The 25,849-nt window shown below is 45.4% G+C and overlaps 1 protein-coding gene and 1 pseudogene across 9 annotated transcripts in view; one reads left to right on the top strand and one right to left on the bottom strand.

The window, feature by feature from the left end:
* Window positions 1-5,551: 5,551 nt before the first annotated feature.
* The window catches only part of Trerf1 (transcriptional regulating factor 1), a 166,356-nt gene continuing 146,058 nt past the window's right edge, over window positions 5,552-25,849 (bottom strand). For 8 of the 9 annotated variants that reach the window (XM_070023737.1, XM_070023736.1, XM_070023733.1 and 5 more), the window contains 5 exons: window positions 25,108-25,196; window positions 21,992-22,105; window positions 13,768-13,971; window positions 10,150-10,397; window positions 5,552-6,079 (listed from right to left, as the gene is read on the bottom strand). In XM_070023737.1, coding sequence (XP_069879838.1) covers window positions 5,755-6,079; window positions 10,150-10,397; window positions 13,768-13,971; window positions 21,992-22,105; window positions 25,108-25,196 — 980 coding nt within the window. In that variant the 3' untranslated portion in view covers window positions 5,552-5,754. The remainder of the gene's footprint in view (window positions 6,080-10,149; window positions 10,398-13,767; window positions 13,972-21,991; window positions 22,106-25,107; window positions 25,197-25,849) is intronic. The other variant, XM_070023741.1, reaches the window with a different exon arrangement.
* LOC138827898 (large ribosomal subunit protein eL33 pseudogene) lies at window positions 20,020-20,587 on the top strand (annotated as a pseudogene).

Here is a 25,849-nt window from a genome sequence, read left to right as displayed (position 1 = left end):
CACTTCCGGCTTTTTTGCTTATGTGGTGCTGGGAATCGAACCCAGGGCCTCAGGCATGCAAGGCAAGCGCTCTACCACTGAACCAACTTCCCAGCCCCGAGAATGGCCATCTTAAAAAAATTTTTTTCTTGCCAGGCGCCAGTGGCTCACACCTGTAATCCTAGCTATTCAGGAGGCTGAGATCTGAGGATCTGAGGATCACAGTTCAAAGCCAGCTCGGGCAGGAAAGTCCATGAGACTCTTACCTCCAATAAACCACTAGAAAACTGGAAGTGGCGCTGTGGCTCAAATGATAGAGCACTGGCCTTGAGCTGAAGAGCACAGGGACAGTGCCCAAGCCCAGAGTTCAAGCCCCACGACCCACCAAAAAAAAAAAAAAAAAAAAGTCCTTTCCTTCTTGAGTCCTGTTTACTTTGTCATATCTTGTGTTTTGAATTTAACATTTGCATATCAGTGAGACCATGTGCCATTTGTCTCTCTGATCTTGGCTTATTTCACTCAGCATGAGTTGTTCTAGTTCCATCCACTTCCTTATGAATGCCATTATTTAGTTCTTTCTAATGGCTGTGTAATATTCCATTGTACATAGGTACCACAATTTATTAATCCATTCATCTGTAGTGGGGCATTTGGGTTGTTTCTATAACTTGGCTATTGTGAACAGTGCAGCAATGAACATGGAGGTGCATGTGTCCTTGTATCCTGACTAAAATTAAGTAAAACAACAACAACAACAACAACAAACCCAAATCATTTCAAAGATTAAAGTCTTCAACAAGAATGCAATACTTAGGGGATAAATTCTGTATAAAAATTCAGAATTTGGGCTGGGAAGGTGGCTTAGTGGTAGAGTGCTTGCCTAGCATGCATGAAGCCCTGGGTTTGATTCCTCAGTGCCACATACACAGAAAAAGCTGGAAATGGCGCTGTGACACAAAAAGGAGCTCAGGGACAGTGCCCAGGCCCTGAGTTCAAGAAAAAAAAAATCAAAATTAGATTTCTTCCTGAGTTTGCTACTGGCTATTAAAAGATCAATGCACATTAAAATTTGGAAATCTAAGACTTGAGATGCAAGTAAATCAGGGGATATCCTGATCCAGTGCTATTAATGAAGATATATTGTAAGGGCACAGTGTTCTCAGAAGCTTAAATTCTTTTTTTGTGTGTGTTTATTTTATTTAGAATTTGAGGGGGGGAAGATTTTTTTTTACTGAGATTAGGTGATTATATAAATGTCACATATTTCACAGTATTGTGGAATAGTGATACTTAGTCAAAATCACAAACACAAAATACTGTCTACTATTTATTAAAGCTGGAAGTGGCGCTGTGGCTCAAGTAGTAGAGAGCTAGCGTTGAGCAAAAGAGACTCAGGGCCCGACACCGGTGGCTCACACCTGTAATCCTAACTACTCAGGAGACTGAGATCTGAGGATCGTAGTTCAAAGCTAGCCCGGGCAGGAAAGTCCTTGAGACATTTATCTCCAATGAACCACCAGAAAACCAGAAGTGGTGTTGTGACTCAAGTGGTAGAGTGCCTGCTTTGAGCCCAGTGCCCAGGCCCAGAGTTCAAGCCCTACGACTGACCAAAAAAAAGAAAAAGAAAACAAAAAAGAAAAAAGAGGCTCAGGGACAGAGACCAGGCTTTGAGTTCAAGTCTTCAAGCCCCCAGGACTAGCAAAACAAAAACAAGGAAAGCAAAGCAAGTAAATCAGTGCAGTTGAGGATGCGGCAGAGGATTTACAAGAAGGCTCCTGGGTAGTAGTGAGCCTGAGAGACACAGTGTGGGCACTACCACTTCAGGTTCATCCACTGGATGAGGATGCTCAGAGTTTGAGGCTAGTGCAGTCAAAAAGTTAGCAAGACCTCATCTCAATCAATGCAAAGCCGGGTGTAATGGTATCTGTCATCTCAGTTACATAAGCATTAATAGGGGCTGGGAAGGTGGCTCAGTGGTAGAGTGCTTGCCTTGCATATATGAGGTCCTTCTGGGTTCGCTTCCTCAGCACCACATGAGCCAGAAAAAAGCCAGAAGTGGCGCTGTGTGGCTCAAGTGGTAGAGTACTAGCCTTGAGCTGAAGAGCTGAGGGACAGCGCCCAGGCCCAGAGTTCAGGCCCCATCTCCAACAGAAAAAAAAAAAAAAATTAATGAGGCCAGGCGCCAGTGGCTCACGCCTATAATTCTAGCTACTCATGAGGCTGAGATCTGATGATTGCCGTTCAAAGCCAGCCTGGGCAGGAAAGTCTGAGAGTCTCTTATCTCCAATTAACCACCAGAAAAACCAGAGGTGGCGCTGTGCCTCAAGTAGTAAAGTGCTAGCCTTGAGCTGAAGCCGAGGGACAGTGCCTAGGCCCAGAGTTCAAGCCCCTCAACCAACAAAAAAAGAAAAAAATTAATGAGGACTGGAGGTGGGACTCAGGTGGTAGAGCCTTTGCCTGGCAAGTGCAAGACCCTGACTTCAAACCCCAGAACTGTTACAAACAAAAACAAAGAAACAACAACAAACCTTAGTCTTGGTTTTCTGCAATGGGGACACTTCACTGAGAATTAAATATGATCCACAAAATCCACCCACAGGCAAATGAGCATCTATCTAGCATCAAGAAGCTATTCCAGCCGGGCGCTGGTGGCTCACGCCTGTAATCCTAGCTACTCAGGAGGCTGAGATCTGAGGATCACGGTTCAAAGCCAGCCCGGGCAGGAGAGACTGTGAGACTCCTATCTCCAATAAACCACCAGAAAACCGGAAGTGGCGCTGTAGCTCAAGTGGTAGAGCGCTCGCCTTGAGCTGAAGAGCTGAGGGACAGCGCCCAGGCCCAGAGTTCAAGTCCCACAACCGACAAAAAAAAAAAAAAAAGAAGCTATTCCAATGGCTAGAAAGAAGGAATATTTAAGCCAAATGAAACTCAGAAAGATATTTTATTTTCAGAGCAGCTGATGCAATATTGAATCAGGTTTTTCACAAATAAATATGACAGTGTGCATTTGGTTACATGAATGCCCATGTGTAGGAACTGTAATGACTTTGGAGAAGGCTAGTGAGTGGAACCTAAGTAATATTCACCTGGTTCTCTTCCTGACAAAACATGTGATCATCTAAAGCAACCTTCTTAACAGGACAGGAAACAACCTAGAATGCCCTAGTTTTGGTGGTTTTTTCCCCCCCCTTCCTTTTAAATTTAAGGAATGCACCTTTTTTTTTTTTTTTTAGGACAAGCCTATAAAACATCTTTATTTGTTACATAGGATGTTTAAATATAACTTTGCTTTCAAGCTTCAAACTTTTTTTTTTAACCCCCAGTAAAATAAGACTTTTGGTTCATCTTAACAAAAACTGACCCAGGAAGAAACATTTTTAGCAAAATGTTATTATAAAATTCACTAGAAAATACTGTCCTTTTTTGCCAAAATGTTACATAAAATCCTTATTAAAAATACACACATTACAAAAGAAAAAATTATGAATATGTTATACAGAGTGCTTTGATATGGACCAAGGGACTCCATTCCGGTAAAATACAATTAAGCACAACTAGATATTATGATGTCAACTTATAATAGTGCAAACCTGAATAAATTACATCCTGATACGGAAGGCATGCAAATCACTGGCTAATAGAACATAACAAAGCCAAAACAGGAAGCAATCACAACCACTATTTAAAAAGTTTGCTTTTTTTATTAATTACATTAATTTTTTTCAAAAATACTTTTTTCTTTACAATAGAACTCCTAGAAAATATTTACAACCTTCCTCTAATAAAATATAACAGCAGTTAAATATATTTGAAAATAAGATGGGTTTTTCCATAAAATATATCTGTTAACTTTTTTTTTATATATACAAGCTTTCTCAAAGAGGTCTAAATTCACTCATGAAAAACCATCTGATAGTAAACAGTAACTGTGTTGAAGATGTTAACCTTTAGAAAGAAAAGTTCTGTAGGGTGGGGTAGGGGTGGAGCTAAAACCCAACGTGTACATGCAGGCAGAGTCATTTCAGAAAAAAAAAAGTGCAAAATTTTACTAAGAAGTCAATGCCTTTAGTTGATAATAAAGAAACATGAATGCAGGTATTTGAACTGTCTCACAGAGGAGGAGTTCTTTGGTTCTTTCAAGTCAGAAATTCTAATGCTATACTGCATGGAAAAACTAAGGTTAAATTGTGCATTTATATATGTTACTATTATTTTTGCAGTGGTAATTCCATTTATTTCTAATGCTTAAAGCTGGAACAGCTGGGCAAGTCTGCAAACAGAAGGAATACATTTGCCTCCCAAAGATGATAGCCCCACCGAGGCTCAACCTCAGACTTTGTGGAAGGAAGCAGAGACAGCCAGTGACACGGCTGTTGAGCGGTTTCGTGGCAATTCTGCCCCGAAGCCGATGTGCAGAGCCCAGGAAGTTCACTCAAAACTTCTTAGATACAACACGAGAGAATCACTTGTTGAAGGGGCAGATGAAGGAAACCCCCAGGACATCGCTAAAAAAAAACCATGATGGAAATGAAAAGTTTCCTGTTTTCCTACTGTCCATGGCTTTCCTGAGATTCCAAAACCTCTGGCTGTGGAGGGTTGTGGGGGCCACAGCTGGTTCTCTGCAGCATGGAATGTAAAGGAGGCTCAACCCTGCCTCACCTCTGCTGAGATTCCTCCTAATGTCCAGCTGTTAATGCACCCAGCAGGACAGCCACACTTACCTGGAGCTGGGTGTAACAAGGCAGGGTTGAGGCCCTCAGACCTGCTCCATGGGTTGCTCAGTGACACTAACACCGAAGGGGAAGGGAGAGGATCAGGCTTGTCGGTGCAGCGGCTGTATCCTGGTCTGACTCTTGCACTAACAGTGGGATGGATCACAGTTTGACTCAGCACAAAAAGTCCAGGCTAGGACAAATTTATTGCCTTCAAGTACAAACAACAACCCTGCTAACAGGGGCAGAGGGAGGCAGAGCAGAGCCTCAGGAAGCTTACCGAAGTCTAGAAATGCTTTGGGAAGTGACTTGAAAGGAATACATTTGTTGTTGGAATGCACACATTGTAACTAAAGCATATCTGAAACCATGTGTGTTGGCTTTCCATGCACTTTTCCTTGGATTGGCTATTGCTTATGTGTTAGAAGAGCCCATTGCTCAGGGCTAGCATCTAGATCAACTTTAGTCCAGTGGATGAATTAGCAAAATCCCAGCGAGAGGCTTCACAGTACTTCAAGCGGTACCAAGGAAGTTCGGAACTCCACTGACCATGAACCATGTTGCAAAAAAGATACGTATTAGGAACAGAACAAAACAAGACAAAAAGAACACTTCCTGGAAGGTCAGGGCTGGATAAAAATAATTCTTGGTGGCAAAACATGGTCCAAGGGCCCAACATGTATAGAGTAGCCTGCTTCACACAAACACACACACACATGTGCACACACACAGACACACAGCAAACCTTGGGACAGAAGGCGACTGGGATGGTTGACATGGGAAAGCCATGGAACACGAAAGTGAGGTTCATTTCCTTCCTGGAAATGAGAATGTAGCCTGGATGAAACACCTCTTAAAGATAGTTGTGCCAATCATTTATTCCCCCCTAGTCCCCCGTAAAAACAATTTAAAAAGATGAAAGGAAAAGAAACTGGAGTTTTCTTCTTCTTCTCTAAACCTGAATAAAATGACCACTTTTTAAACAGGTAGTTTAAAAGGGTTACAAAAACAAGCAAGCAGTCCAGGTTTCCTGATTGATGAAGACGGAGGTGACCTTCGGGCTCTATAGTTCTGTGTCACCCTGAAGTAGAACCGAATCTTGGTCATCCAAGAGCAGGTCGGTATCCACGACCTCGGCCTCTTCCATGACACCTCCTAACTGCTGGACAACGTCATCGTCCAGGATGTCCACGTCCTTGATGGGTTTGATGAGACCCAGCTGGTCCAGGGGCAGCAGCCCCGGCGCCCCCACTGGGCCCGTAGTCCTCTCAATTGTGGCTGCCATTTCTGCAGCAAAAGCCGCCTTCTGCGCTTTCTGCCTCTGCTGTTCCTCCTGCTGTCTGTGAGTTTTCATGTGTGCATTTCGGCTTTTGATCTTGAAGAAGACCCTGAAACCAAAGAAAAAGGAGAGGGTGATCATTTACAAGGAGCTGGAAGTTCTGGGAAATCCCACTGCTCTCCAGGGAATGAGCGTGCTCTGAGGACAGCCTGAAGACTGTCTCTGATCCTTTCAGGAGGGAGTGGGGACCGGCAAACACTGGCTCTATGTCTGGCTTCCTTCCCGAGCAATGGAGGAGGCCTCTCCAAAGCTTCCCTGTCCATGTGCATCTGGAGCCATAGCCCCTTCTTTCCCATCAGCCTCCTTTTCTTCCTCCCTTCACTGACCATGCCCGCTCCATGAAGAATCCTCAACTCTGCTCCCCAGCCATCATCAATACCCCTGTTGTGGAAGTATCCGCCTGCCACACACTTGGTGCATTTCCTTTTCTCTGCTTCACCCATTCCAGTTTGACTCGTCTCCTCTACCTCAGCCTTCTCAAGGGCTCAAGTCACCCCGCGGGGTCAACTCAAATGCCTCTTCTGTATTGACTGTGCCTGATGCTGTTCCTTGTCACTGGGGACTGTGGTATTAGCATCGTTTTCTATTGATGGCCACAGAATAAAAGCTGCTCTCATCCAGGGGTTCCTGTGCGCTCCAGGAAACATCTGGAAATGTGTGGAGACATTCTGGTGGTCACAGGAGAGGAATATCTTAGCCTCAAAGAAGGAGGGGCCAGGGATGCTGCTAAACAATTACCGAGCAGCACAGGCTCCCTTCCCCAAATGAGAGATTTGCAGCAAAATGCCTATTGTGTTAAGGAACCTGAGACAAAAAGGTATCATATTTTTCATACCAGGGATCTGCCAGCCGTGGGCCGTGGTCAGCCCCAGCTTAGTGTCTGTAAATGAAGTTTCACTGGAAGGCAGCCATGTCTTGGTGGGCTGCTTTGGGGGACAGTGGGTAAGCTGAATGGTTGAGACAATCATAGTGGCAAAATGAAGAGAGGGGTGGCATAAATATAATATTCACTCCTGAAAGCATAAATGCAAACAAACAAACCTCACTTCTAAGACCTGAGTTAAACTAAGTTGATGGATCCTACATGGATGTGTTAAAAACTGTTTCATGGAGTCTCTATGAGTCCAGCAGCTAAAAGCAGGAACCTGTGAATCTTTGTCCAAGGTTTGTGTTTTTGCTGTGCTGGGGATGGAACCCAGGGCCTGTTCATGAGGCAAGTGCTCAACCACCGAGCTGCACCCCACACCCTGTATGTGCCTAAAGTTATCCCTACTCTGTAAAACATCATGAAATAGTTCTGTTTCCCATACATTTTAACTAGACTTCTGGTTGAAAAAAACAAGATCCCAAGCAACATCAAACAAGTCAAGAAGCCGGGTGCCAGTGGCTCACACCTGTAATCCTAGCTACTCAGGAAGCTGAGATCTGAAGATCACGGTTCAAAGCCAATCTGGGCAGGAAAGTCCAACAAACCACCAGAAAATCGGAAGTGGTGCTGTGGCTCAAGTGGTAGAGGGCTCACCCTGAGCTGACAAGCTGAGGGACAGCGCCCAGGCCCAGAGTTTGAGCCCACAACTGACCAAAAAAAACAAAAAAAACAAACAATAACAACAACAAAACAAGCTAAGAAAACTATTTAATCCATACCACTAGAAGAAAACTTGTAAGGGAGGTTGAACATCCTTCACTAAATATTTGGCACTAGAATGCTTTCAGATTTTGGAGTATTTGCATATGCATAATGAGACATCTCCATTTAGGTTTCATATATACCTTGTCCACATGGTCTGAGGGTAACTTTATACAACCATTTAAAATAGCCGTGTGCATGAAATAAAGTTTCATGTGTCATTTTCCTCTTGTGGGCAAGGGCACAGTGGTAGATCCTGGAGTAGTGCGGGTTTTTGGATTAGGGTTGCTCAATCTGTAGGGAGTTTTCTTCATGGCATCCTTTGTCTCCAGCTGGTGGAGCCAGGAGCTGAGTCTGTTTGAGGGACAGCTTTGGCTCCTTTCAGAGGAAACTGACAAGACCCTTAGAGCTTCCAAACTTCCTCTCTAGAACAGCAGTTGAGCTCAGGGTTGTTCCATCATTATGCCAGCCTAGAGATCAACAGGGGGCTAACTTCATGCCCCCCCCCCAGTATGAGGGGGCAGTGATGGCAGGACAGGCTGTAGAGGGTTGCAGAGCAGAGGTGGACACCAACACTGAAACCCCTCTGTCCTACCCATGCACTTCCTGGCAGAAAAACAGCACTATGGTGGGGTGAGTGCCCCCCAATCAGAGGTAGATTTACTTAGAGGCAGCAGGGCCTAGCAGCTAAGAGAACAAGGCCTGGACAGTTTTTGTATACTGATTCTCACTCGGCCTAATCATTGCTTGCCTCAGTTTCTGCTTGAAAAGAAGCTAGTAGCAGCACCTGCCATGTGCTATAACTCAGGCTTATAATCCTACTCAGGAGGTTGAGGTCTGAGGATCGAGGTTCAAAGCCAGCCAGGACAGGAAAGTCTACGAGACTCTTATTTGCAATTAACCAGCAAAAAGCTAGAAGTGAAAGTGTGGCTCAAGTGATAGAGCACCAGTCTTGGGAGAATAAGAGTCTGAGTTCAAGCTCCCGCACTGGGGTGTGTGTGTGTGCATGCACATATGCACACATATGCACACAGCACTTATTGAACAGGGCTATTCTCAAGTAAATGAATTGGTATGTGTAAAAAAAACCCAGGTAAGTGGCGAGGATCTGCTCGATGCTGCTCATAGACTGATGTGGTCTATGAGGCTGTGAGGTCCTGCTGGCGTTGCTCATGTAACTAGGGACTTTTTCCTGACCGTTTCAACAGTCACCAATTGACATGCCTCCAGTAACACTTGTGGTTGGTATATTTGAGTCAGTAGAAGTTATGGGAGGAAGAACTCATCGAGACACCTCATGGGTGTCCTGCATGACCAGGTGACAGTCTCAAGTCAGGAAAATCTATGAAAGGGAAGCATGCATTTCCCAGCTCAGTTTTTCTTCCTTAAAGTAAATAACAAGGGCAAGGCGAAGGGGCAGAGCAGTGCCAGGAATCTACGCTCTGCATCTGGACAAAACTGGGCTCAAGGCTCAGTTCTGACTGGTCCTGGCAGTATGATCTGGGACAGTCATTTTACCTAAGTTGCAGTCCTCATTTGTGAAACAAGGATCAAGACAGATCTGAATCATGCGGGGTTGTTGTGTGAGGGTTAACTGAGTTCACACACATGAAATATGTAATAGAGTAAGTGCTCAGTAAATGTGAGCTGTTCTTATTGCTAAATTCTGTCAGAGTTCCCCCTTAGATGTTGTTTAAAACTATATCCAAAAGGACAGTGATGACAGATGGGTTTCATTTCATGAATCAACTCTAACCAACTGGTGGTGCCAGGCTTGAAGCATGATTTAAAAAAAAGGAGTTGTGATAGCAAAGAGTGGTAATTGATTAGTGATGTCTGCCCTGGGCACTAATGTGAGCAGTAGCAGTAAGGGCACTATTTTTTTTTCGGGGGAGGGGGAGTCAGTGTTGCTACAGAGAGCTTCTGCTTATATATTTTATAGCCACTCTCAAATTCTCAGGAGGGATGCAGAGTGACAGTTGTGAATATGGTCTGGAAATTGGAGATTTTTCTGAACTGTTTTTGGCAAGGAATGTTTTTTTTTTTTTTTTTTGGTCGGTCATGGGCCTTGAACTCTGGGCCTGAGCACTGTCCCTCAGCTCTTCAGCTCAAGGCTAGCGCTCTACCACTTGAGCTACAGCGCCACTTCCAGTTTTCTGGTGGTTTATTGGAGATAGGAGTCTCACGGTCTTTCCTGCCCGGGCTGGCTTTGAACCGTGATCCTCAGATCTCAGCCTCCTGAGTAGCTAGGATTACAGGTGTTAGCCACCATTGCCTGGCCAGGAATGGAATTTTCTTATGAGACTTTCTATCTGAAGATGCCCATCCCTCCAGGCTCTAGAACATCAGAATGGCCATGTTCAGCTTCAGGATGATATAAAGGATGAGTCTAGATTCTCTAGCTGGAGAAACCTCCAGGCATTGACTGGTGCCTAAAGAGCAGTCACTCCCATGATCCCATTGTCAGACCCTGGTTCAAGTCTACCTACTTGCCACACTCTTTGCAGGGGAAGATAGTTGTAGGGTCTGTCTCGCCACTGGTGGTGCTGTGAGAGGGCGAACTCTTCACCGAGCAGTACCCACTCTGGGCCCCGCCAGGCTTCTGCTTCCCAGAGGGGACAGCACTTCGAGCCTTGGTCACCTGGTTGGTACCACCGTGGATGCGGGCATGGCCGTTCAGCGCCTGTCGAGAGCTGAAGACCTGGGGAAGAAAGGGAGTGACATGACATCTACAGTCCTGAAAAGGAAATTAGGGTTGTTAGTTACTCATGGTTAAGACAGGTGATACATGAAACAATGTCTAATTCAGGCGCATGGGTGGACATAAGCTAACGCTGGGGTCAATGCCACAGAGTCATGCTCAAATACCACAACCACAAATGCTAGAAAAATTCCCATTGTTACCTGAAGACAGGCTGCAAACAAGGCAGCGTCTCAATGACAACTGGTGCCAGAGTCTGGGACTCCAGCTCTGTCTGACTCCTGCTGTCTTAGCTAACAGAGAGGCTGAGAGGCCATTTGCCTTCTGCATAATTTTTTTTTCTGCCTGCAAAATGAGGGGCTTGGACCAGCTTTCCAAGTCTTTTTTTTTTTTTAAGTTGAAAACTAATTTCCTCCCTCCCTCTCTATTAAGCAAATTTAGTCTTACTTCAACCTCAATTAAAAGCAGAGATGGTCTGATTGAAATGGAAACAGGAGCCAGTTTGCTGGCTCCATCTCTTCCCCCCAGGAAGTCCTGGTACCCCAGGAACATACTTTAAAGACACTAGTGAGGTGCCCTCACATATCATGTCTCTATGCATGGATCGCCCCTCTCAGTGGGTTTTTCATTTAATCAATCAATCCAAATCAATCAATCAATTAATGACTTATTTTGCTACTGGTGCTTAAACTCAGGGCCATGCCTCTACTTCTAACTTTTTGCTGGCTAAATGGAGATAAAGGTCTCATGGACTTTTCTGCCTAGGCTGTCTTTAAGATGCATCCTCCCATCTTGGCCTCCTGAGTAGCTAGGATTACAGGTATGAACCTGGTGCTGCTGGCTTTTGCAGTGCTGGGGATGAAACCCCGGCCTCACGCATGCTAGGCAAGTGCTCTGAGCTGCTATGCAGTCAAGTAGGTCACTGCAGAGGCAAATGGGAAAGATCCTCAAATTTTAATACAGAGGAGGAGCTAGGCAGTGTTTCAAATATTGCCATAAAGCAGGGTTTCTTAGCCAGCCTTAGCACTATGGACATTTAGGTTTGCACGATCCTTCCTTCCTTCCTTCCTTCCTTCCTTCCTTCCTTTTTATTTTTGTCGGCTTGAACTCTGGGCCTGGGCACTGTCCTTGAGCTCTTCAGTGCAAGGTCAGTGCTCTACCATTTGAGCCACAGCATCACTTTTCAGTTTTCTGGTGGTTCACTGGAGATAAGAGTTTCACAGACTTTCTTGCCCATGCTGGCTTTGAACCTCAATCCTCAGATCTCAGCCTCCTGAGTACCTAGGATTGATTATAGGCATGAGCCACCGGCACCCAGCTTTATTTATTTTTGCTGACTCCACTTTTGTACTTTTTAATTACACAGTTTTTGGAAGCACAAGGGCTTGTGTGTCCACTTTGCACATAAATATAAATGAGCACATACATATATTGAAGTGCAGTGGTGAAAAATAGCAGATGAAGGTAATTACTGGTAGCCAAGATCGGAAATTTATGAATAGATCAGGTTACCAAATGCTCTTAGTGACTGCATACATTGTTAATGAGACAATGTACTTTGACCCCCACCTATCAGATACTAGCAGAACCCTCTCAGCCTGACAGTGCACACGGTCCAACATTCTTGGTGGTGGGGAACAGGTCACCCCAGTTCCAAATTGCTTTACTAACGAATATAATGCATACCCTTGAATTCTAAGAGCCCCCATTTGTTAAGTTTAGGGGTTGCTTTGTATTTGGTTTGGGGGCTTTGTTTGTAGTCTACCACAGATTTCATAATTCCTAGTCTTCATTGTTAGGCAAGGAATAAAAGCAGCATACTTTTCTCCCTCTGAGTTTTCAAAGTGATTGAGACTATTTATCTTGCTTGGCATTTCTGATTGGGCAAAGTAAAAGATTGACTTTCTGCGCAGTTAAAAAAAAAGTACTGTATATTACAACTATGAATGGAGGAAACATCCAATTTCTGAAAAAATTCACCAAGAAATGTTGTCATTTAAATTCCCATCTTAGTCATTCCTCCACTGAGGCTCCTATGCCATATGGCGACGGGAATGGGGACCAGACCAGGCCATTCAACACCCAAGACAGAAACATGCTACCAGTTTCTTATGGCCTCTTGAAGGCGAATGCAAAATATATACATCTTTTTTATTCTTAAAGCTTTTTTGTTTTTTTCCTTCAATGTAAATCAAATGAATTTCTGCTTCAGGATATAAATATTTCAAAGCTTGTTGCTTTCTTCATCTAAATGACAGATTCAATAAAATGCATTCAGTACAGTGTTATATTAGACAAGCAGATTAAGAACACTAATTTGAAACAATGGGATTCTTGTGTAGCATTCTTTTGAGTGCTGGGGATCAAACCCAGGAGTTTATGTATGCTAGACAGCAATAATACCACTAAGCTATAGCTCCAGCTCCCAGAAACAGCATTTTTATTTGGGCATAATAACCTCTAGAACTTGTCCATACCTGGCTTTAAGAGACATGATTTGGGAAAATGTCACCAATTCAGACCAGTTGGGGACAGGTGACTACTAAGAGACCATAGTTATTTTACTTATTTATGTTTGCCAGTCCTGGGGCTTGAACTCAGGGCCTAGGCACTGTTCCTGAGCTTCTTCTGCTCAATGTTAGGACTCTTCCACTTGAGCCACTGACCCACTTCTGGCTTTTCCTGTTTATGTGGTACTGAGGAATTGAACCCAAGGCTTCATGCATGCTAGGCAAGCATTCTACCACTAAGCCACATTCCCGGCCAGAGACCACAGTTCTTTAAGATCCACCCAGAGCCTTTGGCCAGGCCGTGCAGCTTGTGGAAGGCCGTCTGTCTGTTAACTCCAAGGCTGTGTTGCACAGCATAGCTTTCAGACTTGTTTACATGATTAGTTTGCTTAGTAAATCTGTCTGCCTCCACAGAGTACAAAGACAAACAGTTTAAATGTTTGTAACAAAGTGCTCAAATGTCAAATTAGTGGCATTTGAATTAGCAACACTTTGCAGCATATGATATGCAAAACCTTGTAGGCAGGCAAGGCTGCAGGCTGTGGGGGTAAGTAATTAGGATAGAAAAGGAAGGTCTGGCTAACAGGGCTTCACCTTAGTGACACACAGCCCAGGGACATAAAGAGAGAAATCCCTTGCTTCAGCCTCCCAAATGCTGGGATTACAGGTGTGCACAACCACACCTGACTCCAGGGATCTCCCTTATGCATTAGCAGGCAGCGTCACACCTGGCCTGTACATACGCTATTGGCTCAATGACCAATGGCTGCGTGGAGCGACCTCTGCCACCCTCCCGCTGTTGCAAGTGCCCCCTTGTGAGCACGTGTCATCTTTTAGAGCTAGGCACAGCTGCGAGGCCCTCACTCATCCCAGACACCCAGACAACAGACACTTACAGCCCCACAGTTGGGCATTTCACAGATGAAGGAGCCCGAGGGCTGGCTGAGGGCCTGCAGGGGTGGCCCCTCCGTGGCAGTCAGGACAGGCACTGGCGGGGGCTCCGGGGACTTCGGCACTTCACTCTCCTCGTCTTTTGGTGATTTCCTATCTTCCTCCAGGTCCTCCTCCTCCTCCTCCACCTCTTCTTCCTCTTCACTCGTCTAGTGTTAATAAAAGCAAGGACAATTTTTGGTGAACAGAACTCACAGGCTGGAGCTCAGGGAAGGCTGGCTCTGGGAACTTTGAGGTAACTTGTTGGGCCAGTCCCTAAAGGATGGTCCCTGGAGGCCTGGATGATTTATTGTTATTATTGTTATATTTTTGGGTGGTCATGAGGCCCGAACTCTGGGTCTGGGCACTGTCCCTGAGCTCAAGGCTAGCGCTTTACCACTTGAGCCACAGCGCCACTTCTGGCTTTTTCTGTTTATGTGGTGCTGAGGAATCCAACCCAGAGCCTCATGCATACAAGGCAAGCGCTCTACCACTGAGCCACCTTCCCAGACCCTGTTTTATTTTATTTTGTGCCAGTTCTGGGGCTTGAACTCAGGGCTCATATTGTCAGCTGTTTTTGTTCAAAGATGGCACTTTACCACTTGAGCCACAGCTCCCCTTCTGGCTCTTGGCTGGTTAACTGGACATACGTCTCCCAGACTTTCCTGTCCTGGCTGGCTTCAAAGCAGGATCCTCAGATCTCTGCCTCCTGGGTAGCTAGGGTTACAGGTGTGCATACCAGCACCTGGCACCTAGAATTTTGCAATCAAGGAAGTCTCCCTGTTTGTAACCTCACTCATTATATAAAGATATGCAAAGCCAGAGAGGAGATATTTCTATATGCAAAGAGTCTTCATCATTTGATACTATTGGATCTAACAAGTGATTAAAACTTGTAATGAGGAGCTTCAAAGATCTCCTGCCCTTCCCCAGAAGGGACCCAGGATGATTTGGTTTATAGGTCTTTTAATTTTCTGTGCTGGTTCTGGGGCTTAAAGTCAGGGCCTAGCCGCTGTCCCTCAGCTTTTATGCTAAAGGCCAGCACTCTACCACTTGAGCCACAGCACCGTGTAGGCTTTTTGGTAGTTAATTGGAGAAAAAAATCTCATGAACTTTCCTGCCTGGGCTGACTTTGAGTCCTGATCCCCATATCTCAGCTTCTGGAGTCATTAGGATTACAGGCATGAGCCACCAGCTCCTGGCTGGCTTACAGGCAAGATTCTTGACTCCCCATCTGTGGAATGCATGCGCAGCTGAGCACTCTGCTCTGCTGCCAGCAACACAATGCAAGACAGGAGAGAACAACAGAATAGACAGGAGAGAAGATGAAGGAGAAACGGCCCTTTTATGCAGCAGGTGCTTTTTCTGACCACAGGCTCAGAGAAAGCTGTGTATTCTATGTTTCAGTTTACTAATTTTTCTTTCCAGAGGCACTTTATACAAAAGAATCCTGAGCTGGGATCTGGTGGCTCACGCCTGTAATCCTAACTACTTGGGAGGCTGAGATCTGAGAATCATGATTCAAAGCCAGCAGGGGCAGAAAAGTCTGAGACATTCATTCCCCAATGAATCAGCAAAGAAGCTGGAAGTGGAGGTATGGTTTAGGTGGCAGAGCATCAGCCTTAAGCAAAAAAGCCAAATGAGAATAGGAGAGGCTGAGTTCAAGACCCAGTACTAGCACAAAAGAAAACACCAGGAGCCGGGCGCTGGTGGCTCACGCCTGTAATCCTAGCTACTCAGGAGGCTGAGATCTGAGGATCGCGGTTCAAAGCCAGCCCGGGCAGGAGAGACCGTGAGACTCTTATCTCCAATAAAACCACCAGAAAACCGGAAGTGGCGCTGTAGCTCAAGTGGTAGAGCGCTTGCCTTGAGCTGAAGAGCTAAGGGACAACGCCCAGGCCCAGAGTTCAAGCCCCACGACTGACAAAAAAAAAAGAAAAAAGAAAACACCAGGACTTGAGGGTAATTACCCTCAAGTCTCTGCCCATCTCAAGGTTCATAAAATAGCAAGTTAGCATGATTAATCATGATTGCTAATTAATCCTGATTATTGTATTGGAAGACTTCAGTGGGTGCCCGGAGTGAGCTGGGCTGGAGGACAGATTGAGAAGTCCCTTGTCCTATCTCTTGCTTTACAACCACTTAATTGTGTCTGTCCATCCTCATGGGGTAGGGAGAGGGCTGCTGGTACCTGCAGGCCCTGCCTGGGCTGAGAAGCAAGGAAAGGCAATTCTATCTTAACAGTGTCTTCAGCTTCTATTTTACAGTCTACAAAAGCACACCACATTTACACTGTCATGGACGAGGCTGTCAACCGGCCTTCTATTACACAAGCAGGAATATGGAAGGAAATGCCCACTGCCTCGGCTCCTGACAGCCCATTTGTCTCTGCCAGGTCCTCTTTGCACCCAGAGATCACAGCACATGGGCGGGCTCCGGTCTGCATTTCTCGAGAGCCAATGCTTCCTAAGAATTGCCCATGGGCAAGAATTTTCCAAGAGGGGAAAACTGTATATATATAGGGCCTCTAGTGCCCTACCCCCACTCACCAGTATTGTTTATAGGTAGTGCCCCATATATGCATATTTGAGATGCTTTATTAATAAGATGTATTTAAGACATGGACTTAGCTGCTACTAGATTAATTATGAATTATTAACCATGATTATTGTACTGGAAAATTCAATGAATTCTGATGTAGGCGCAATACCTTTTTTTTTTTTTTTTTTTGCTGGTCCTGGGGCTTGAGCTCTGGGCCTGGGCATTGTCCCTGAGTTCCTTTTCTAGCACTCTTTCAAGCTATTGTGCCAATTCCTGGCTTCTTCTTTGATTAATTGGTGATAACAGTCTCATGGACTTTCCTGCCCTGGCTGGCTTTGAATCATGATCCTCAGATCTCAGCCTCCTGAGTAGCTAGGATTACATGCATGAGCCACTGGCACCCAGTTCCCCAATTTTTTTTTTCTTTATTTTGCCAGTCTTAGGGCTTGAACTCAGGGCCTGGGCACTGACCCTGCTCAAGGCTAGCACTCTTACCATTTGAACCACAGTGCCACTTCTTACTTTTTCTATTTATGTGGTACTGAGGAATCGAACCTAGGGCTTCATACATGCTAGACAAGCACTTTACCACTAAGCCACATTTCCAGTCACTCCCAATATATTATTATTATTATTTTTGGTCGGTTGTGGGGCTTGAACTCTGGGCTTGGGCACTTTCCCTGAGCTCTTCCGCCCAAGGAGAGCTCTCTAGCACTTGAGCCCCAGGGCCACAGCAAGCACTCTACCTCTGAGTCACCTTCCCAGCCCCTAATGTTCTATTTTAGTAAGAAGCCTGAGCCTATATCATAAACTACTCCATAAAAATGGATTGGGAGGCCTGGGAAGGTGGCTCAGTGGTAGAGTGCTTGCCTTGCATGCATAAGGCCCTGGGTTCAATTCCTCAGCACCACATATACAGAAAAAACCGGAAGTGGCACTATGGCTCAAGTGGTAGAGCGCTAGCCTTGAGCTGAAGAGCTGAGGGACAGCGCCAAGGTCGAGTTCAGGCCCCAGGACACACACACACACACACACACACACACACACACACTAAAATAGAAAATAAATAGGTTGCTTTTGCTTAAATAGTCTCATTCTACACAAACTCATCACCTTCCAAATCAGTTTCAGGTAAAACCACTCTATGTCAAATGCTAAAGGTTTTCTACCTTTCTTTATTTATACAAATGAGACTTTATGATCTTACATGTTAAGTAGACTCTGGCCAATAGTTTAGCATTAAAAATGAACTACACAGTTCGGCGCCAGTGGCTCACACCTAGAATCCTAGCTACTCAGAAGGCTGAGATCTGAGGATTGTAGTTTGAAAGCAGCCTGGACAGTAAGTCCCATCAGACTTTTATTTCCAATTAACCAACAAAAAAGCCAGAAGTGGAAGTAGGTTTAAGTGGTAGAGAACCAGTTTTGAGTGAAAAAGCTCAAGGTTTAGCACCCAAGGCCTAAGTTCAAATCCCAGTACCCACACAAAAATTAAATAAAATGAGCTACAGAGTGACTTTTCTTTTTTTTTTTGTCGGTCGTGGGGCTTGAACTCTGGGCTTGGGCACTGTCAGCTCTTCAGCTCAAGGCAAGCGCTCTACCACTTAAGCCACAGTGTCACTTCTGGTTTTCTAGTGGCTTATTGGAAATAAGAGTCTCAGGGACTTTCTTGCCCCAGCTGCTCTGAACCCAGATCCTCAGATCCTCAGCCTCCTGAGTAGCTAGGATTACAGGCGTGAGCCACTGGCGCCCGGCTTCAGAGTGACTTTTCATGACAGTGGAATTTGTTTCTTGGTCCTTATTATAATTACAGCTTTCTTGCAATGCCATTCTTTGGCTGAAAAAAATTCAAAAACCATTTCGGTTTTTGTAGATTGGTCTCTACTATACCGTGATTATGTAAGCCTCAGGAATTTAGATGTGTTTTATTTCAACTGGCAAATCTATACGAGTTGACAAAATGATTTATCATCCAGCCATATGGCTCACCAAAGTGACTAAGAGATACAAAGATAGGAGGACCAAAATCTTAACATGTAGAACTCTGTAGCAACAAGTTGGCCATTTTATGATATGTTGTGAAATACATTTACTAAGATTCCGAAATGAGTGGAAAGTGGGTAGAGGCTGTAGATTTAACATGGTGCCCAAACCTGGAGTGTTCACATGGTACCTTGAGGAGGATATTTTTATTGCTCAGAAAAGCAAGTACAACTCACACTCTGACAAACTGTGACATTAGATACATTCAACAACCTCAAATTGACTCGAAAGATACAAATTCCAGTGTTCCAGTCACACTGATGACAATTTATTGAATATACGGTATGAATCACACACATTTCCAGTTCTCACAATTCTATAAGTTAATTTCCTTCTTCCTTTAGTGCCAGTATTGGGTTTTGAACTCAGGGCCTTAATCTTCTCAAGACTGACTTTACCACTTGAACCCTATTTCCATTTTCAGCTTTTTGCTAGTTAATTGGAGATTAGGGTCTTACAGATTTTCATTTTTTCTTTTTCTTTTTTGTCGGTCATGGGGCTTGGACACTGGGCTTGGATGCTGTCCCTGTGCTCTTCAGCTCAAGGTAAGCGCTCTACCGCTTGAGCCACAGTAGGACTTTTGTTTTCTAGTGGTTTACTGGAGATAAGAATCTCACGGACTGGGCTGGCTTTGAACTGTGATCCTCATTTCTCAGCCTTCTGAGTAGCTACAATTATAGGCATGAGCCACCGGCGCATGGCCTTTTTCTTTTCTTTCTTTTAGTTTGCCAGTCCTGGGGCTTGAACTCAGGGCCTGGGCACTGTCCCTGAGCTTCTTTTTTGCTCAAGGCTAGCACCACTTGAGCCACGGCACCACTTCAGGCTTTTTCTATTTATGTGGTACTGAGGAATTGAGCCCAGGGCTCCATGCTAGGCAAGCACTCTACCACAAAGCCACATTCCCAGCTCTCTCATGCAAGCTTCCTACCCCACATGGCTTTAAATTGCAACTGGATTATAGGGATGCGCCACCAGTGCTTACCCATAAATTTCTTTTATAAATAAATGGGAAATTGGCCAGAAAACAGTTTTCCTAAGGTGATCTAGCTGATAAAGAAGCTGAGATTCAAAACTTGGCCTTTCTGAATTTGAAGTATCAGTCTCCTTCCCTCCTGGTCCTAAAACAGTGTCCACAGTGACCTCTGGCCTGTCTGTAATGGTCCCAGCAATGGGAATGAGTAGCTTGTAGGTACTTGCCTGTAGGTAGCAAGGACTATGTCCAAGCACCTTGCTACTTGACTGCTTCTGCAGACTGCACCTCACACACTGTACCCCACACTTGTATAGTGGGGGGCAGCTCTATCTCTGCAATGACACTTAGGTCACATGATGAGGAACCCTGCTCTAGCACTCTGGCCAGACCAGAGGGCAAAGAGCAGGGCCACATCCCAGGACTGTGCCTTTTGCATCTTCCTCTGTCTCCCAATTTTTTTGCCAGTCTGATGGCAGGCAGAAGACTGTGGACATAGTACCCAAGGGAGCTGGGAGTCACCACGTGGGCCTTAAGTCAAGATGTTCTTGTTTTTGTGGGCCTGAGCCATCTCTTTGTGCTTTCCCTAAGCTCAGGAGTGACAGGGTGCGGCCGCTCCTGACCCAGCCTAACACTGGCTGCAGGTGAATGAGCCCAGGTAGACATGGCCTCCACCTTCCCAGCACCATCAGCCAACATGGTGCTTCTGCCTTGTGTGGTACCATCTCTTCTCCTCTCCAGCACTTCTCTGCTCAGGGTACCCCTGTTCATCCTGGATCCCTCCAGAGTTTCACCCGGAAGGATTGCTGCTATGAGCCAGAGAGATTCCTGCCTCAGAAAAGTGTTCACTGGCTCTCTCCGCCATCTTGGAGCCTGCGGAGGCCTGTTGAGAACAGGACTCCTAAAGGAAAAACATCTAGAAGGTTGTGGCGCAAGGCCATTTTCACTGGCTATCAGTGAGGTCTTTGGAACCAAAGGGAGCACACAGCTCTCCTTCAAACTGAAGGTGATTATGCCTGAGGTGATACCGATTTCTACTTGGGCAAGAGATGTGCTTATGTATTCAAAGCAATAAACAACACGGTGACTCCTGGAGGCAAACCAAACAATCTGGGGAAAGGTAACTCGTGCTATGGAAACAGTGGCATGGTTTCATGCCAAACTCTGAAGCAACCTTCCTGCTAAGGCCATCGGACAGAATCCATGTGATGCTGTACCCCTCCAGAATTTAAGCTAATGAAAATTCAATAAAGTAAACCTGTGTTCTAGTTCAAAAAACAAATGTTCACTCATTTCCATGAACAAATACTGAGTAGAGTGTGGTACTGCTCAGTCACTGCCCTTGGCCCTTGGTAACAGCTAAGCTGAAGGGACACCTGATTTTACCTTCTTGCCAAAACACAAAATGGACATAGCCCAGAACATTCCAGAATTCAAAGGATTTCTTCTTTCTTTCTTTCTTTTCTTTTTCTTCCTTTTATTTTCTTCTTTCTTTCTCCCCCCACCCCAGTATTAGGCTTGAAATTGGGGCCTCCTGCTCTTGCTCACCTTTTTCCATTCAAGGCTGACATATATTACTTGAGCCGCCCCTACAAGTCCCAAAGGATTTCTCTAAATAATTAAAATTATCAGCTCCATTTTATTGATAAAGCAAAGAGCTAGGCTCCTGAGTCTCCCAAGTCCAGGATAATTTGCTTTATTTTGTTTGTACATGTGTGCTTGTCCTGGGACTTGAACTCAGGCCCTGGATTTTCCCCTTAACTTTTCCCATTCTAGATTGGTGCTCTACCACTTGAACCACACCTCTGTTTTTGACTTTTTGCTGGTTAATTGGAGATAAGATTCTCTCAAATTTGTTTGCCTGAGCTGGCTTTAAACAGGGATCCTCAGATGTCAGTGTCCTGAGTAACTAGGATTGCAGGCATGAGCAACCATTGCCTGGCTTGTCCTTAATCTTTTTTTTTTTTTGGTCATGGGGCTTGAACTCTGGGCCTAGGTGCTGTCCCCAAGCTCTTCAGCTCAAGGTGAATGCTCTATCACTTGAGCCACAGTGCCACTTCCAGTTTTATGGTGGTTAATTGGAGGTGAGAGTCTCATGGACTTTCCTTCCCGGGCTGGCTTTGAACCATGATTCTCAGATCTCTGCCTCCTGAGTAGCTAGAATTACAGGCATGAGCCACTGGCGCCTGGCTGTCCTTAATCTTAATATGCATAAGATTCTAGATTGCCTGTGAGGAAGGCAGCCATTTCACCGTGGGACTCATCCACACACTGTCCACCAGTTCCTCAATACCTAAGCATTCCTGGGCTCTTTATCTTCCTGAGGCATGTTTGGCCATAAGGCCAGTAGTATCTGTGACATGGGAGGAGCAAGGAAGGAAGATTCCAAGAGGCCAGGACTATGGCCACCTAGTTTCTCTACCTTCCTGGAAACACAAACTATCCTGCAAGCTGTAATCAAATGCTGAGATGCCCTCCTTCTACCTATACAATACCATGCCGGTGGCACAGGACCTCTGTCCAGCTATGTGCTGACTCTGAAGCAAAGTGGAAACCAACACCAGTCTCTTACTAGCCTGGGGGAGAATGGGTGGGAGTGGGGCTAGCACAAGCACCGACTTAGTAGCGCCACTCACCATGCAGTCTTCGATGACTTCCACCAGACGTGTCCTGTGCTTCCGCCCTAGCCGCATTATCTTCTTCCACGTATAGTAGTATTCCACGCACTGAGCCACTGTCTTGGACTTCACCTGCAAGAGAAGCAAGCGCCTTCACCATCAGCTCCAGCAGCAAGCAAGCTTTACGGAATATTTAGTTATAGGTGGTAGTCAATAGATTTAGACATTTAGTAAAAACAAAAACACTAACACCAAAGGTGATTTGTGTGCATATATGGAAATACCATGATAAAACCATCTCATAAATATGGACACAACAAGCCGGGTGCCGGTGGCTCACGCCTGTAATCCTAGCTACTCAGGAGGCTGAGATCTGAGGATCGCGGTTCAAAGGCAGCCCGGGCAGGAAAGTAATAAACCACTAGAAAACCGGAAGTGGCGCTGTGCCTCGCAGTAGAGCACTCGCCTTGAGCTGAAGAGCGCAGGGACAGCGCCCAAGCCCAGAGTTCAAGGTCCACAACCGACCAAAAAAAAAAAAAATAGGGCTGGGAAGGTGGCCCAGTGGTAGAGTGCTTGCCTTACATGCATGAGGCCCTGGGTTCGATTCCTCAGCACCACATAAGCAAAAAGCCGGAAGTGGCGCTGTGGCTCAAGTGGTAGAGCGCTAGCCTTGAGCTGAAGAGCTGAGGGACAGTGCCCAGGCCCAGAGTTCAGGCCCCACAACTGGACCCCCCCCAAAAAAAATATGGACACACACACAAAACTAAACCCAATCCTTTTGGCTGGGAAGGTGGCTTAGTGGTCGAGTGCTTGCCTAACATGCATGAAGCCCTGGGTTGGATTCCTCAGTACCATATACACAGAAAAAGCCAGAAGTGGTTCAGTGGCTCAAGTGGTAGAGTGCTAGCTTTGAGCACAGGGGGGCTCAATGACAGAGCCCGGGCCCTGAGTTCAGGCCCCAGGACTGGCAAAAAAAAAAAACCCAAACACCCAGAATACAATGAAAATCCCCTTCTTCCCAAATCTACTCTTATGCTCATTTCTGCTACACAGGAAGCCCCTCCTCTGAATTACTTACTTGGGTATCATTCCACAGATTTTTGGGTGTATGCCAGAACCAGGCGCAGACTGAGGGCTTCACAGGGCCTTGTACACTCTCACTTGGATTACTTGCTCATGGCTTCTGCTCTACCACATAAGCCATGCTTTCAGTTTAGCATTTTGCCGGTTAGTGACAAGAGCCTTACAAACTAAGCCAGATGCCAGTGGCTCATGCTTATAATCCTAGCTATTCAGGAGGCTGAGACCTGAAGACCTCAATTTGAATCCAGCCTGAGCAGGAAAGTCCATGAGACTCTTCTAGACTCACAATCAACTGCAACAGTTGCAGCAAGCATTTTTTTTTTAAAGCTCAGGGCTGGGAAGGTGGCTCAGTCGTAGAGTGCTTGCCTTGCATACATGAGGCCCTGGGTTGGATTCCTCAGCACCACATAAGCAGAAAAAGCCAGAAGTGGTGCTGTGGCTCAAGTGGTAGAGCACTAGCCTTGAGCTGAAGAGCTGAGGGACAGCGCCCAGGGCAAAAAATTAAAATTAAAATTAAAAATAAAAAAATTAAAAATTAAACAAAAAAAATGAGCTGTGGCTCGAGTGGTAGAATGCTAGCTAGCCTGGAGCAAAAAAAGCTCAGGAACAGCACCTTGAGTTCAAGACAGAGGACTGGCGCGCGCGCATACACACACACACACACACACACACACACTCAAAAAGTCTCATGGACTTTCCTGCTCTGGCTGGCTTTGAATTGCAATCCTCAGAGCTGAGCCTCCTGAGTAGTTAGCATTACAGGCAAGAACTACCAGTGCCTGCCTGGCATAAACACTTTTAATCTTGATTTTTTTTTCTACCATAGTATATAGCTTGGAGGTTTGTTGAGATGAGTCCACAGAGTCCTTACTCATGTTTTAAGCCTATAAACAAGCTGCTTAAAAGTAATTAATGCGCTTGAGCGGGCCCAGTTGGGCGGCTTGATGACCTGTAAAGTCTACTTATGAACAAGTTCCTTTTAAGAGAATAGGAATATAAGGCACAAATTAGGATGGCAAAATCAAGCCTTCCTGTTTACCCTCCAAGAGGCCAAGGAACCTTATTCAAGATGCTTGGGCCCAGACAGACTTTCCTAGCTGGCCATCCCTAATCTGAAAGTTGGTAATGTGAAATGCTCTCAAATCCATGGAGGATTTCCCATGTTAGATTTTAGGATTAGAGATGTTCAGACTGTATACATATTTAAAAGTGACAGCATTCCTTTATTTAACCCGTGTCTCTCCATGCCCAGGTGGATTCAATAGTGGGGCTTCCTGGAACAGCCCCACCCTGGGAGGAGGGAACCCAGAACTTCTCTCACCTGTGTGGTGAGAGAAGCACCCACCAGAAGTCCTGCCCTCTTCCCAACTGCACTCTTGGGTATGGCTCACCTTGCCCAGAGTCACCTTAGGGAGTGAGGCCAGGACACTCCTATAAAAACTGCCAGCTGTTACCACAGGGTAGAAAACAGCCTTTTTGTTTTGGGCCGGACTCAGGATCCGGGTGCTGTTCCTGAGCTTGTGTGCTCGAGTCTAGCCCACTTAAGTTCCACTTCCAGCTTTTTGGTAGTTAACTGGAGATAAGAGTCTCATGAGCTTTCTTGCCCAGGCTGGTGCAGATTTCATGATTGTCTGCAATCTTCAGATCTCAGGCTCCTGCAGAACTAAGTATTATATGTGTAAGCTACCAGCACCAGGCAAGGAAGACAGCCATTTTGTAAGCATGGTTAAAAACCAGAAATCATGCCAGGCATCGGTGGCTCACGCCTGTAATCCTAGCTACTCAGGAGGCTGAGATCTGAGATCATAGTTCAAAGACAGCCCAGGCAAGAAAGTCTGTGAGGCTCTTATCTACAATTAACCACCAGAAAATTGAAAGTAGTGCAGTGGCTCAATTGGTAGAGCATTAGTCTTGAGCTGGAATGCTCAGTGACAATGCCCAGGCCCAGAGTTCAAGCCCCACAACCAACAAAAAACCCAGAAATCAGTAATTTTCAAAGAATATATTTGTATATACAATTTCAAATGACTAAGAGGGAAAAGCTTGCTTACCATTTTCTGTACAAAAATAAAGTCTTTGCTGTAAGTGGCTAGTGCTTTATTGAACATTTTTCTTTCTAGGGAGGTCCACTTGTCCGAACCTACAACAAAACAAAAACTTCATTAAGAAGAGCCCATAGTTATGCTCATGTTTAGTTTGTTTATTTAGTTAAGGTAAAAAAAAAAGTGATACAAGACCTATCAAACACCTGTTGGTGGGGCTGGGAAGGTGGCTCAGTGGTAGAGCGCTTGCCTTGCATGCCTGAGGCCCTGGGTTCGATTCCTCAGCACCACATAAGCAAAAAGAAAAAAAGCTGGAAGTGGCGCTGTGGCTCAAGTGGTAGAGCGCTAGCCTTGAGCTGAAGAGCTGAGGGACAGCGCCCAGGCCCAGAGTTCAGGCCCCATGACCGGACCCAAAAAAAAAAAACAAAAAACACCTGTTGGTGGTTTACACCTGTAATCCCAGCACTCAAGAGAGAGAGGAGGGCCAGGTGCTGGTGGCTCATGCTTGTAATCCTAGTTATTTAGGAGGCTGAGATCTGAGGATCACAGTTTAAAGGCAGGCCAGGTAAGAAAGTCTGTGAGACTCTTAGCTCCAATTAACCACTAGATAACCAGAAGTGGAGCTGTGACTCAAAGTGGTAGAGTGCTAGCCTTGAACAAAAGAGCTCAGGGACAGTGCCTAGGCCCTGAGTTCAAGCCCCAGAACCAACCACCACCACCACCCCCAAAAAAAGAGGGAGAGGAGTTGGAG

The sequence above is a fragment of the Dipodomys merriami genome, unplaced genomic scaffold (assembly GCF_024711535.1).
Source record: "Dipodomys merriami isolate MVZ:Mamm:240054 unplaced genomic scaffold, mDipMer1.0.p SCAF_16, whole genome shotgun sequence".
NCBI lineage: Eukaryota > Metazoa > Chordata > Mammalia > Rodentia > Heteromyidae > Dipodomys > Dipodomys merriami.
The sequence above is the reverse complement of the archived record's forward strand: the minus strand, read 5'-3'. Positions and strand labels throughout refer to the sequence as shown.